This window comes from Tursiops truncatus, chromosome 17, assembly GCF_011762595.2.
Source record: "Tursiops truncatus isolate mTurTru1 chromosome 17, mTurTru1.mat.Y, whole genome shotgun sequence".
NCBI lineage: Eukaryota > Metazoa > Chordata > Mammalia > Artiodactyla > Delphinidae > Tursiops > Tursiops truncatus.
Window position 1 is genome coordinate 60,126,563 of NC_047050.1, and position 14,456 is coordinate 60,141,018.

The 14,456-nt window shown below is 37.2% G+C and overlaps 1 protein-coding gene across 7 annotated transcripts in view; it reads left to right on the plus strand.

The window, feature by feature from the left end:
* Positions 1-14,456, plus strand: part of MTBP (MDM2 binding protein) — a 152,088-nt gene that overhangs the window by 35,240 nt on the left and 102,392 nt on the right. For all 7 annotated transcript variants that reach the window (XR_004522713.2, XR_012327329.1, XR_004522714.2 and 4 more), the window contains exons 13-14: positions 607-714; positions 9,620-9,775. Coding sequence is in view for 4 of the 7 variants with exons in the window: in XM_073794701.1 (XP_073650802.1) it covers positions 607-714; positions 9,620-9,775 (264 nt within the window). In the remaining 3 variants the exon portion in view is untranslated. The remainder of the gene's footprint in view (positions 1-606; positions 715-9,619; positions 9,776-14,456) is intronic.

A 14,456-nucleotide genomic window follows, 5' to 3' on the forward strand; every position in this document is an offset into this window, starting at 1 on the left:
GGATGGCTGGAACAGATGCGAGCCTACTTCCTCTTCACGTGACCTGTCCTCCTGGCCAACTTGGGCTTCCTCACAACATCATGGTCTCTGGGGAGTCTGATTCCTTCTATGGTTGCTAACTGCTCTTAGAGCAGTTGTTCTAAGAAGCTATAAGGCTTCCTGTGACCTAGCCATTCATTGTCACTTTTACTACACCTTATTAGTTACGTGAGGCCAACCTAGATTCACTGTGGAAGGACTGCACGGCGAATGAGTGGCAGGAAGTGTGATTCACTGGGAAGCCATCTTTGGAGACCAGCTCCCATACTCTGTCTGTGTTTTGTGTAAGAGTTTCAAGAGCCAAGCAGGTAGAAGAAAAGGTGGTGGAAGGAATTCTATTCTGCTACCTAAATTCTCTCAATTTAAGAAGGAGGTCAAAGTTTAAAATGCAAAATAATTTAGTACACTTATTTTCTGCTGCTCAATTATTATTATTTACTTTGAAATATGCAAGGTCAAGAAAGATGAGTAATTGACTTTTAATTATGTTATAACACATTTCTTGAGGACTGAATATTGATTTTTGTTACAAATCGTCTTAAATACTGACTTTTTTCTGTTTTTCAGGCTTTCCTCTTGACCTTTTGTCACTTCCAAATTTCTCTGGGGAGCAACTTATACAGAGAGAGAAACAGTTAGCTAATGTTCAGGCTTTGGCTTTGAAAGAATGTCTGAGTAAGTAATGATTGGTGCATTTGATTCTGGTGTAGGAATATTGACTTGTTCAGACCTAAGGCATTGTTATTTTGTCACTTTTTCTTATACACTTTGTCTTTTAGATATGATATTCATTTGTAGAACTATTTATTTGTTACACTGAGTCTTAGTTGCGGCTTGCCGGCTCCTTAGTTGTGGCGCGTGGGTTCCTTAGTTGCGGCACACAGGCTCCTTAGTTGCAGCATGCAGGCTCCTTAGTTGTGGCATGTGGACTCTTAGTTGCAGCATGCATGCGGGAATCTAGTTGCCCGGCCAGGGATCGAACCTGGGCCCCCTGCATTGGGAGTGTGGAGTCTTAACCACTGCACCACCAGGGAAGTCCCTGTAGAGCTGTTCTTGATAGAGGTGAGGTAGGGTAGAAAAGGTCTGTAACTTTTTTCCCACCAGATTCAGTATATTGCTATTGTACATTGCTTTTAACATTTATAATAATACTTGTCCAGGAAAATTTTGTTTCTCATTATTTTTAACTGTATGCTAGAAAAGACACCTAAGTTTTATTATTCTGGTTAATGTAGTAATTTTTGCAAAATTTTTCTTTATATCTTTTTGGCTATACTGGAGGATAGAGACTGCAAATAGAAGAAAATACAAATCTAGAGAAATTAATATGTTAACGTGAGCATTGATCCTTAGACTTTAATCATAACTAAGCACATTTCACATACTGAGTGAAGTTGGCACTATGGATTTTTCTTTATTCAAGAAATTGACACTTTTTTAAGGGTCGTTATTTAAGGTTTTTCCTCTATTACTAAATGTTAACTTGGTTATCAGTCTTAACATTGTTTTTATAAATAATCATTCATTAGTACCTAATCTGGACTTATTTTAAGCTAATTGATATAGAATTTCTAAGAAACTAATTCAAATTGTGAGGCCTCATTAGTTACATATAGAAAAAATGATTATTAAGTAGATACATTATAAAATGAAAAATATCACTTTTTTTTTTTTTGGCGGTACGCGGGCCTCTCGCTGTTGTGGCCTCTCCTGTTGCGGAGCACAGGCTCCGGACGTGCAGGCCCAGCGGCCATGGCTCACGGGCCCAGCCGCTCCGCGGCATGTGGGATCTTCCTGTACCAGGGCACGAGCCCACGTCCCCTGCATCGGCAGGCGGACTCTCAACCATTGAGCCACCAGGGAAGCCCCACTCTCTTCTTTAAAAGCATTTAAAAAATACCTTGGATTCAGTATTTTGTTTTATTCAATGGAAAATAATTTTAGAATACTTGGTCTTGATTATTCATATAAGAATTATCTACTTTTTCAATTGTACAAAGGTAATTGTGTAGTCTTAAACTCCTTGAACCACTTTTTTTTAACTATGAAAATGATATTAGCTCAAGGAAAGTATAATTAGGAAAGGCAAATTAGTTTCAATAAAAGGTACTACATATTAACCCAAGGGAAAAAAAGTAAAAATAAAGTTACCATATGATCCAGCAATCTGACTCTTGAGCATGTATCTGGAAAAGGTGGAAACTGAAGGGGGAGAGGGAGGTCCAAGAGGGAGGGGATATAGGTATACATATAGCTGATTCACTTCATTGTACAGCAGAAACTAACACAAACACTGTAAAGCTATTTTACTAGAATAAGAAAAAAAAAAAGATACATGTACCCCAACGTTCATAGCAGCACTATTTACAATAGCTAAGACATGGAAGCAACCTAAATGTCCATCAGCAGATGAATAGATAAAGAGGATGTGGAATATTACTCAACAATAAAAAATAATTAAATAACGCCATTTGCAGCAACATGGATGGACCTAGAGATTACCACAATAAATGAAGTAAGTCAGACAGGGAAAGATAAATACCATATGATATAACTTACATGTGGAATCTAAAAGAATGATACAAGTGAACTTATTTCCAAAACAGAAAGACTCACTGACATAGAAAACAAACTTACGGTTACCAAAGAAGACCGTGGGGTGGGAGGTGGGGGCGGTGGGGGGTGGATAAGTTAGGAGTGTGGGTTAGCAAATATAGACTACACTACATAAAACAGGTAAGCAACAAGGCCCTGCTGTAGAGCACAGGGAGCTATATTGAGTACCTTGTAATAACCTGTAATGGAAAAGAATCTGAAAAAGAATATATGTATTTATATTTATATGTATATATCTGAATCACTTTGCTGTACACCTGAAACTAACACAACAGTGTAAATCAACTATACTTCAATTAAAAAGAAAAAGGAAAAAAATGCTGAAATACTAGTATTTTTGTGGATAAAACTCCTTTATTTCTAACATCTGCTAGCTTAGTGTTATTCACTTCTTGACTTTGTTCTAGCCCTGCTAAACCCCCTTTAGGCTTTGATTCTTTGCCATAAGCCTCTGTCAGCTCTTTAAACTGAGTTCCTTCAACATCTCCCCTCTCTTTCATCTTCACGTCTCTTCCTTACCCTTCCAACCAGAAAAACTGTGAGAGTGGAAGAATGGGCAGCTATCTGAAGTTGGTGTATCTCTCCTTTGGGTAAGAAGAGTTAAGCCCAGTAAGGCCATCCCTCCTGCTTGGTTGGGAAGGGAAATATAATTATAATTAGGTTGTTGCCTAGTAGTTGTGATTGGAAGCTCTGCTGGGGGTAGGGAGGGGGAAGAAAGTGCTAAATAAATGCTGAAAATGTAGAAGTTACCAGCATCTGAGCTGTAAAACAGGCAGCAGCTGTAAGGATGCCACAGCACTGGGCAAGGGCAAGTAGGGGGCCTGAAGTTGAAGGAAGCCTCAGAGCTAGTAGCTGCTGGAGACATCAGCTCTGGGGGTATCCATGTACTAGCCAGTTTGTAATCTAGAGCATTAAATCTTGATTAAGATTAATGATCCAGTTAATCTATTTATGATGGAATTATTTGCTTAACCAATCTCTCCTCTACCCAGAGAGTTAATAATGAATTGAAAATCTGGGGACAAAGATGCATCTGTTTAGATTTCAAATATCTCTAAAGACAGAGGAGAATGACAACAAAATGAAGTTTCCAACGTAAGACTATCTTAGTGTCTATTTCAGTGATTTTCAAAGAAGTGAATACAAATATAAAAGTATTTAAATCGATACAGTTAATTTATACATGATGAAAACTGATATAATAGGAACAGTTTTCTTTGGGAAAAAAATTAACATTTCAGTATCAATACAGATTGTAGTCTTTGCTGGAAAACAAAAAGTTGTTGAAATTTTTTTTGAAAATTATCAATAAGACATGGAGTAAACTTATTCTTATCTCCCCCACTGTTTATCTGAGTATACTACATCAGAACAAGCAACTGGAAAAATCTGCATGAAAATTTACTCACATTAATGAGGTACTCTGTTTTTTAAAATAACACAAAAATCAAATAAAATTTCTGTTAGGGTTTAATTTTTTAGAATAATTTATTTTTATTAATTCTATTCTTAAAATTTATATCTAATTTTTATTTATTTGTTTATATTTTTTATTGTAGTATAGTTGCTTTACAATGTTGTGTTAATTTATACTGTACAGTAAAGTGAATCAGCTATATGTATACATATATACCCTCTTTTTTGGATTTCTTTCTCATTTAGGTCATGACAGAACACTGAGTAGAGTTCCCTGTGCTGTACAGTAGGTTCTCATTAGTTACCTGTTTTATACATAGTATCAGTAGTGTATATATGTCAATCCCAATCTCCCAATTCATCCCCCCACACTTCCCCCTTGGTATCCATACGTTTGTTCTCTTCTTCTGTGTCACTGTTTCTGCTTTGTAAATAAGATCGTCTATACCAGTTTTTTCAGATTCCACATGTGTGCATTAATATACGATATTTGTTTTTCTCTTTCTGACTTACTTCACTCTGTATGACAGTCTCTAGGTCCATCCATGTCTCTACAGATAACCCAATTTCGTTCCTTTTTATGGCTGAGTAATATTCCATTGTATATGTACCACATCTTCTTTATCCATTCCTCTGTTGATGGATATTCAGGTTGCTTTCATGTCCTGGCTATTGTAATAGTGCTGTAATGAACATTGGGGTCCATGTGTCTTTTCAAATTGTTTTTCTCTGGATATATGCTGAGGAGTGGGATTGCTAGATCATATGATAACTCTATTTTTAGTTTTCTAAGGAACCTCCATACTATATCTAGATATAGATGTATAGATATTTAGATATAAACATTTAGAATGATATATAAATTTTATAATTTATGTTTTACCTGATCTTTATAATTTATAAATTTTGTATTTAGAAATATTAAGTATCTTGTTTCACTGATTTTTAAAGAAAAGGTTTAAGAATGCTGAACAATTTTTAAATAAAAAACTGTTCAGTGTGATACAAAACAAATACCAAAATAGCAGTATTGACATTTTGCTCCAGGATTGTGGTCACTACTCTGAGTTTCCCACATCTTTTTTAAATCTATAGAACCCAGTGCAGCCCTGATTGGTGGTCCATCTGCTGATACTTTTAGATATTTTACACTCTATTTTTCTTAGTTAAGTCCTGAGTTATTACTAGCTTTCTTAGGAAAAGCATTCTTTTGCTAATTCGTTTTTAGACTTTAGTCCAGTATTTTTCTCCCAAATCTTTATCTGCCACTTGTGTTGCAAACTCACTTGTGTAGAGATTATTTTTCACCTAGGTAAATTATCCTGCTCATCATCCTATTAAACCTTATCTGTTTTCTCTCTCTATTGCCCAGTCATCAAGGTCAATAGGAAGTCATATCCTGCTCTTCAGATTGCCCGTTATTGTAATATAATTGACAGTTTTAATAAGCATAGGTCAGGTTCATTATTTAAGTATATTTTTAGCATTAATAAAAATTTGGGGCAAATTTCTGTAGCACATTACTTACTGTGCATCTTTCAGATGAAAGCAAATCTTTGACAACTTTTCATTTTAGATGGCTCCCAGAAGATGGTAAGAAAATAAAAAGCTTCAACTGAAGCTTCATCTTCACTAAGAAAATGTAATAAAAGCAGCATTTATTACAACTCTTACTTTACCATTACTAATGTTCTTGACTGCAGAAATCATGTGTTACTTATTTTGGATCAGAACTGGATTGAGCCTGGCAACATCCAGGTTGGTGAGGTGGGATTTTACAGAGGCGTCCAGCTATTCCCTTGTATTATTTATGTGCCAGCCTCACACAGTGTGATGGAATATGCTTTACTCCTCTGTATCTAAGGGCACAGCACAGTGCTTTGCAGACAGTACATACTCAATAAATATTTGTTGAATTGAATTCTCTACGAATTTATAGTTCACTGTTTTATTATAGAAGAAAATGTTATTAGTTCAGAAGTGTTTTAAAAATGAAATATTTTTATAAAAGTAGTACATGGGTATAGTTAAAAATTTCAAATGCTATTGAAAAACCTAAAATGGAAAACAGCAGTGCCCTGCCTTCTCCCCATCTTTCTGTCTCTGTCCACAGGCAGCTGCCCTCAGCTCTTCCGGCTGGTTTTCCTTGACCTTTCCTCCAGCTTTATGAATAACATATGTATGCTGTTATTTCTTGATTTACCAGTTTTAGACATTATCTTAATGCCTAACTATGGAACTGAATACTTAGCTTTCCCACATCAACTTCCCTTTCCCTTTCCATCCTTTACAGTGAAATCATGAATTGGGGTTAAACTAATGGTTAGTTTTAACATTTCCTCCTCCCTCTGTCCCTCCCTCTTCCTTCCTTCCCTCCTTCCTCCCTCCCTCCCTTCCTCCTTCCCTCCCTCCCTCCCTCCTTCTCTCCCTCTCTTTCTTTCTTTCTTTCTTTGTTTCCCTCTCTCTCTCTCCCTCCCTCCCTTCCTTTGTCTCTTCCTGTCTAGCTATCCATCTACCTACCTACCTATGTACCTATGTATAAGTTTACTGCTGAGTCATGTAGTATATGATGATGGTCAACTCTCCTTTCTTGTATAATCTTTTTTTTTTTAAGGTTGATAATCACCTTATTTTTAATTTGCCCATTCTTCTGTACAGGCAAAATACTGTTATGTTTTCCCAGAGCCTCCAACATTTCTGCCACACATCTATCAGTAAATTTATTGCATGTTCAAACTCAGTAGTTCCTTTTTATGTCTCATAGTTTTTTTTTTTCTGGAGTGTTTCATATTTTACTGTATTTTAGACAAAATGCTTCCTTAGACCTACTGACATCTTAAGAGACTCCTGTTTCCTCTTCTCTTCTTTTGGAATCTCCTGTTTTCTAGACCCCTTGTCCTCCCTTTTTCTTTGAATTCCCCTCTTGTTTGGTTGGAGCATATCTTGCAGTAGCTTCCTGAGTAAAAGTTCATTCATGGGGTATACATTTTTCAAGCTCTTGCATGTCTGAAAATATCTTCACTAGATTGATAATCCATATAGACTTCCAGGTTAAAAATTGTTTACCCTTAGAATTTTGAAGACATTGTCCCATTGTCTTTTTTTTTTTTTTTCTTTGGCCACGTGGCACGGCATGCGGGAGCCCTGACCAAGGATCACACCTGTGTCCCCTGCAGTGGAAAAGCAGAGTCTTAACCACTGGACCACCAGGGAAGTCCCTATCCCATTGTGTTTTATGTTGCTGTGTTCCTGTTGACAAATCTCATACTAGTCTTATCCTTTGAAGTGGCCTATTTTTGGTTTGTTTTTACCCCTTCTAGAACTTTTACCTCCAGAAGCTTTGTCTCTGAAAGCTTTACTCTGAATCATAATGTGCGTGTTCCCCTTTCCCCCCCTCTCCAATGTATTGAGCTGTGTATTTTTTTTTTTCTTTTTTTTTGGCGGTACGCGGGCCTCTCACTGCTGTGGCCTCTCCCATTGCGGAGCACAGGCTCCGGATGCGCAGACCCAGAGGCCATGGCTCACGGGCCCAGCCACTCCGCGGCATGTGGGATCCTCCCAGACCGGGGCACGAACCTGTGTCCCCTGCATCGGCAGGTGGACTCTCAACCACTGCGCCACCAGGGAAGCCCTGAGCTGTGTACTTGATGAGCCATATCAACAGAAGATTCACGTTCTTAAGTCTGAAAATTTTTACCTCTGTAATAATTTTTTCTCCCATTTTCTTTTTTTCTTTCTAGAACTCTAATTAGTTATATGTCAGCTTTTTTTGGACAGAATGCCTGCTTTTCCTTCCTGTTTCCATATTATTATCTCTTCGTTCTAGTTTCTGGGAGATGTCTTGCAGCTTTTAAAAATTTGAGCTCTCATGTGATTAATTTTAAAAAATATTTTCTTGTTCATTGACTTCCTTTATCAGAGCATCCTGTATTTGTTTCATGAGTATAGTATCTTCTCTTATTTCGACGAGAGTATTAATTATGGCAAGTTTTCTTTTGTTCCCTGGAATGTTTTTATTTCTGCTGGGCTCCTGTTTTCTTTTTGCTTGCTTTAGCCTCTCCTTTTCATCCTGGACTTTATTTTAGCTTGGAGGGGCCTAGTAAATAATACCTGTTTTCTCTCCCAAATTTGGAACCAATTGAGAAATAAACTTAAGAAACACACTGATGGAGATAAATTACTGAGTTGAAGGATATGACTTTTTAGATCTATGGTGGGTTTTCTTCTACATATACCCAGAATTGAATTTAGCCCCTGAATGACAGCCAGAGCGGGACACCTGCAGATCAACCCTGACCGGGCAGGGCCCTCACTGCATTGCAGAGAGTGTGTATCCTAAGAACTTGCTAGCTCAGATGAAAGTTGGAGAGGAAAGGTTTAATCAGAACGTGCCTAGTTTCTTCTCCAGACTAGCTCAGTGAGTGATGGGAGGGAAAGGGGAGCTGGGAGCATTACTGAATCAAAGTCCTTACACGTCTAAACATAAGACCATGGAAATGCAGAGTCCCTTCTCCCCTCAGTACCTTTCTTTAGATGTCTAGTGATTTTTTTTCTGTCTGTCCTAAGTGGGAAATTTTATGTCTCACTATAATGTAATATCTGGGAAGCTTCAAGAGTGGTGGAGTAGCTACTTAACATTTTGGTTGTGAGCTCCTATCCTTAATTCCACTGTAATGTCAGTATCAAGCTCTTTTCTATGGGGGCATTCAGTTTTTGAAAAGGAGAATCCTTTAGTCTTTTCAGTGGGGCATTTGTAGCTGCTAGCTTTCTGGCCCCAGGGTTGGAGTCTGACCTTTCAGGATGTAGACTCTTACTTAATCTCTTAGTTGTAACTCCAGCATCAGTACCACCTTTTAATGTTCCTGACATTCTGCAGTCTGAGACTCCTTTTCTGTTTCTACCCAAAAAGATGAGAGCAGAGTCATCTGGCTTGAGGGCTGGAGGCTAGATACAGAACGTCCATGTGTGTCGAGTCTTGTTTTAGCTCAGGACCTTCCTGATACCTCTGCAGGCACCCAAGTTAACACTTCCTCTGCTCTGCAAACTCTCAGTTACCACTCCAGCATTATCTTATCTTCCAAAATTTGTTGAAAACTGTCACTATTTATTGTCTTCTTTTGTTGTCCTCTTTTATTCCTCTGTTGTGATTTTAAGTTTTGGGTGGGAGAAGAAATAGATGGAAATGGCCAAACCACCACATTTAACTGAAAGTCTTACAGGTTTTATTTTCACATAAACACCAACATAAGGCTGTTCTTCATGCTCTGCAGTGTATTCCTGAAAAGTTCCGTAAACTTGCCTTTACCGTTGGTCACCTTTTAGTGTTAACAAGTCACTGTATTTCTGTTTATCTCACAAAACTGGAAATTCTACCGTTACCTTCAAATGGGACTAAATTGAAAACAGGCCTACCCAGGAACGTTGATTTGCTGGAGAGATTCATTTGTTTTATTTTTGAAAATATTTCCCATAAAAGACTAGTAGATGAGCTCGCAAGGCTTTAAAATGACAGTTATATTGTTAATCATATTGATTTGTTGTCTTACAGAAAGGAGAAAGTTAGCAAAGCAGCCAGAAGTACTTTCTGTGGATGAACTCAAAAGTCTATTAATACTCACAAGGGAATGCTTTTTCGATCATTTTGATGCTATTATCCCTAAAACAAGTCTAATAAAGACAGACAACACCTCCAATAGGTTAAATGGTAAGTTTTCTGTTACTTTAAACATTAGTTCTTTTTTGTGTGTGGCATTTATGATGGTTATTTATTATTAAAACTAATAAAATATATCAATCAAATAAAAATCTATCATAAATTTTAATAGTGATATATACTTGTATATACAAGTATGTATGTATATATAATAAGCTGTATTTTTCATCATTTAAACAGTAGAAATTCTCTGATAATTTCTTTCTTGAAGCATGTTCAGTATAATTGTTTCTGAGCAGAGGGAGAAACACTTTAAGGTGATTCCCCTTAAAACTGTTACTAAGCTACTAGAATGGATGGATTTCCATTAAGCTATGTTTTCATAAGATAAAAAAAGTAGAACCTACTCAGTAAATTTAATATAGTTAAAAGTACATATAATAAGATGCTCCACATTTGCCATTTATTATAGCAGGAACAGTACCAAGCTTCTACTGAGGGAGCAGGAAATAATTTCTATATTAACTTGCATTTCTTTCTGTTTTCCTGGTTTCCATTCTTGTGATGAATTTGAATAGAGTGAAGCTTTTCAAGATCTAACAAAGAAGCATTTGAAGATTGCCTGGCATTTTAAAAGTACAGGATAATTTTTTTGTTTTTATTCTGTGAGAATCATTTTTATTCGTACATTAATAAGAAAATGACCAAAGAATCAAGTTAATAATAATGTTTGTTGAGTGCCTTTTCTCTGTTTGATGCCATGAAGGCACACAAAGAAGTAAAAATTTGGGTCCTTGGCTTTCTACAGGCTTATGATCTGTTTGGAAAACAAAATATAAATACAGCATCTAGTGCCACATTTAAGGGCCCAGGCTTCTGGAGATAGACTGCCAGGGTTTAAATCTCAGCTTTGTCACTTGTTAGCCGTACGTCTTTGGGCAGGTTATTTAATCTCTCCATATCTCTGTTTCCTCATGTTTCAAATGGGGATGATAATATTACCCAGTTACTAGGGTTATTATGAGGATTAACTGAGTTGATACATGTAAAACACTTAGAACACAATCAGTGCCAAAAAATTGTTACCTGTTGTTTGTATTTTCATTATCACTATTGTTAATATCAGTACCAAAGTTAAATAGTGCGTAGTAATCTGAAAGATGTTGGAGACAGTATAAGGTTACTTCTAAGTGCAAGATATGTTCAGTAAGTGAGAGAGCATGGCTTCTTGGTTATAGCATGGGCTCTGGAGCAATACTAACAAGGCTGAATCCCAGCTCTGTACCTTACTCCTGTCTTTTAAATCATCTCTAGATTACTTATAATACCTAATACAATGTAAATAGTTATAAATACAATGTCAATGCCATGTAAATAGCTGCCAGCAAACACCAAATTCAAGTTTTGCTTTTTGGAACTTTCTGGAATTTTTTTTCGCCCAAATATTTTTTATCTATGGTTGCTTGAATCTGTGGATGCGGAACTCGTGGATACAGAGGGTCAACTGTACACCTACATGCAAATTACAGCAAAAGAAGCAGCAAGGTCAATTATATTTCATATTCTGATCCATTATTTGCAACCATGCACACTAGGAGTTATTAGGAATTGTTAGGGTTATTGATCCGTTTTTTTTTTCTTTTTTTTGTGAAAACTCTAGCATGTGTAACAAATGAGAGTATAGACATACCATTTTATTTACTCATTGCCATAACTTGCTAAAGACTTTCATAATGCCAAATGTGATATCTGAACTCAAAAAACAGTGTCCTTTACCTGGGACTGTTGGGGCACATAAACACTGCATAAATGACTTTTCTGGATAATGCTATAAGATCACAATTTTCTGATTTCAAATACTTTAATAAGAATCTTCTAGTGTATGTTTATAATTCTTGCCCTATTAATAAACACAATCTACCAATTATAACCTTTTTTTGGTGATTCATTCATATTTTGAAATGTAAGGCTATCATGGCCTGTATTCATTAGCCACATATTGTTACCTGAAATATTACTTTCCTTTTTGTTTGCTGTGATTTATGATTTTGTAGGGCAGTTTTTGTTTGTTTGTTTGTTTGTTTTTTGTGGTACGCGGGCCTCTCACTGTTGTGGCCTCTCCCGTTGCGGAGCACAGGCTCCGGACGCGCAGGCTCAGCGGCCATGGCTCACGGGCCTAGCCGCTCCGCAGCATGTGGGATCTTCCCGGACTGGGGCACGAACCCGTGTCCCCTGCATCGGCAGGCGGACTCTCAACCACTGCGCCACCAGGGAAGCCCTGTAGGGCAGTTTTGAGTCCTTACTTACCTTTTGTATCACTTCCATTTCTTTGTTTCTCCTGTAAAGTAAAGCACTTTTTTTTTTGTGGTACGCGGGCCTCTCACTGCTGTGGCTTCTCCCGTTGCGGAGCACAGACTCCGGACGCGCAGGCCCAGCGGCCATGGCTCACGTGCCCAGCCGCTCCGCGGCACGTGGGATCCTCCCGGACCCGGGCACGAACCCGCGTCTCCTGCATTGGCAGGCAGGTTCTCAACCACTGCGCCGCCAGGGAAGCCCCTAAAACACTGTTTTAAAATGAAGTGGTAGGGCTTCCCCAGTGGTCCAGTGGCTAAGACTCTGTGCTCCCAATGCACGGGGCCTGGGTTCGATTCCAGGTCAGGGAACTAGATCCCACATGCAACAACTAAGAGTTTGCATGCTGCAAATAAAGATCCCGCATGCTGCAACTAAGACCCAGTACAGCCAAATAAATAGATATTTTTTAAAAATAAATAAATAAAATGAAGCAGCATATTTGGTTTCTCAGAGGCTCCTTTTTGATTGTCAGCATGGCTCCGTGTCCTGCTTGCCACATAAATAAAATATTGTATTTCATTTTATTGTAAGAATTAAGTTATTCCCCAAAAGACATGATACATATGAATGTTTGCCTATCCATTCCTTAATATTTAGCCTGTGTCACTTATATTTATGTAGATTGTATAGTCAAAGTTAATAATTAATTATATTGTAATATTTAGGAATAATTAATGTTAACTTTTATTTAAAATGGCTTGTATTCTTTGTGAACACAGCCTGTAACTGTTCAGAACTACTAATGATTTTTTTCTTTATACTTTTTTCGAAAAGCCATGCCAACATTATAAAGTAGATTATTTCATCATAAAGCTCATTATTCTATAAAATAGTATTTCACCACCTTATTAAAAAATGGGAAGTGCTATATTTGGATGGTCTTTGGTTGGGGCAGTCCAGTGTAGGCATTAAAAATATTTTAAGCTATTTGACTAAATAGTTTAATAAGTAAAGGAAAAATACTATGCAGTTGGCTTCTGTTTTCATTTATGATTAATTTTTTTCTTTTTTGTTCAAAAATTTCTTACCAAATCATTATCACTTTGTAAGACCCCAAACTATAAAATGGGTATTTTTGTCAGGGTTGATGGTTAGTCAAATAGCTAATGTCCAGTAATTTTCAGTCAGTTTATTAGTGTGTAATAGTTCAAACAATTTAAAACACCAGATAGTTTTTGAATCCAAAATGTAGTACAGTTAGTTATTTTGCCAGTGTTAAAACAGTTGGGATGTACTCATAATTTATAATGAGAATGGAAGGTGTCCCTGTATGTTTTTGATGAGAATTGCAGTGTTATCAACAATCTCAGTGTTAGTTCATTGAAGCATACTGGCTGGAAAGATAAGCACACCCTTACATATAATATTTTATTAGTGGTAGAATAATATTTAACGTTAGCGATTTACTTGAAAATGTGTGTTAAGGCATCTTACACTAATACATAGTGAGAATTATTTCTAAAGTAACCTTTACCTGCAAACATCGTAAGTTATTTATGGTATTACTGTACTTTTGAGAATGAGGTAATCTCTCTTTTTTTTTTTAATGATTCTCACTTTTTTTTAATATAAATTTATTTATTTATTTTTGGGCGCTTTTGATTTTCGTTGCTGTGCGCAGGCTTTCTCTAGTTGCAGCGAGCGGGGGCTACTCTTCGTTGCGGTGCGTGGGCTTCTCATTGCAGTGGCTTCTCTTGTTGCGGAGCACAGTCTCTAGGCACACGGGCTTCAGTAGTTGTGGCACGCGGGCTCAGTAGTTGTGGCTCGCGGGCTCAAGAGCACAGGCTCAGTAGTTGTGGCGCACGGGCTCTAGAGCGCAGGCTCAGTAGTTGTGGCTCACAGGCTTAGTTGCTCTGCAGCATGTGGGATCTTCCTGGACCAGGGCTCGAACCTGTGTTCCCTGCATTGGCAGGCGTATTCTTAACCACTGCGCCACAAGGGAAGTCCGGTAATCTCTTTTAAAGATATGAATTTCTCAGGATACTGGTGATAATTCCTCTTTGTAGTATGGAAATCACATAATATATCCAGTATATTCTCCACAGAGTTGTCTCCTTTCCATTTAAAACTAATTTCACAAAAATAACAAAGTTATGCTTTCATTCCATATGAGTTTTTACAGTGCTAATTTATCTTCTGAATTCTAGCTCATAACTTTTATTATGAGGAGATAGTAAAATAAAGCTTAATACTGATTTTTTTTTTCATTTCCAAAAAACTTTTCTATGGTATTTTGCACAGTTCAGGCCATCAGAGATATCCTTAATAAATGCCCGAGGTAAGTACTGTACAATTAATCGAATTTGCCTTTATACACATGCACATGTGCACACACACACAATGTATGTATGTATCTACATACATTTTTATATAGCAA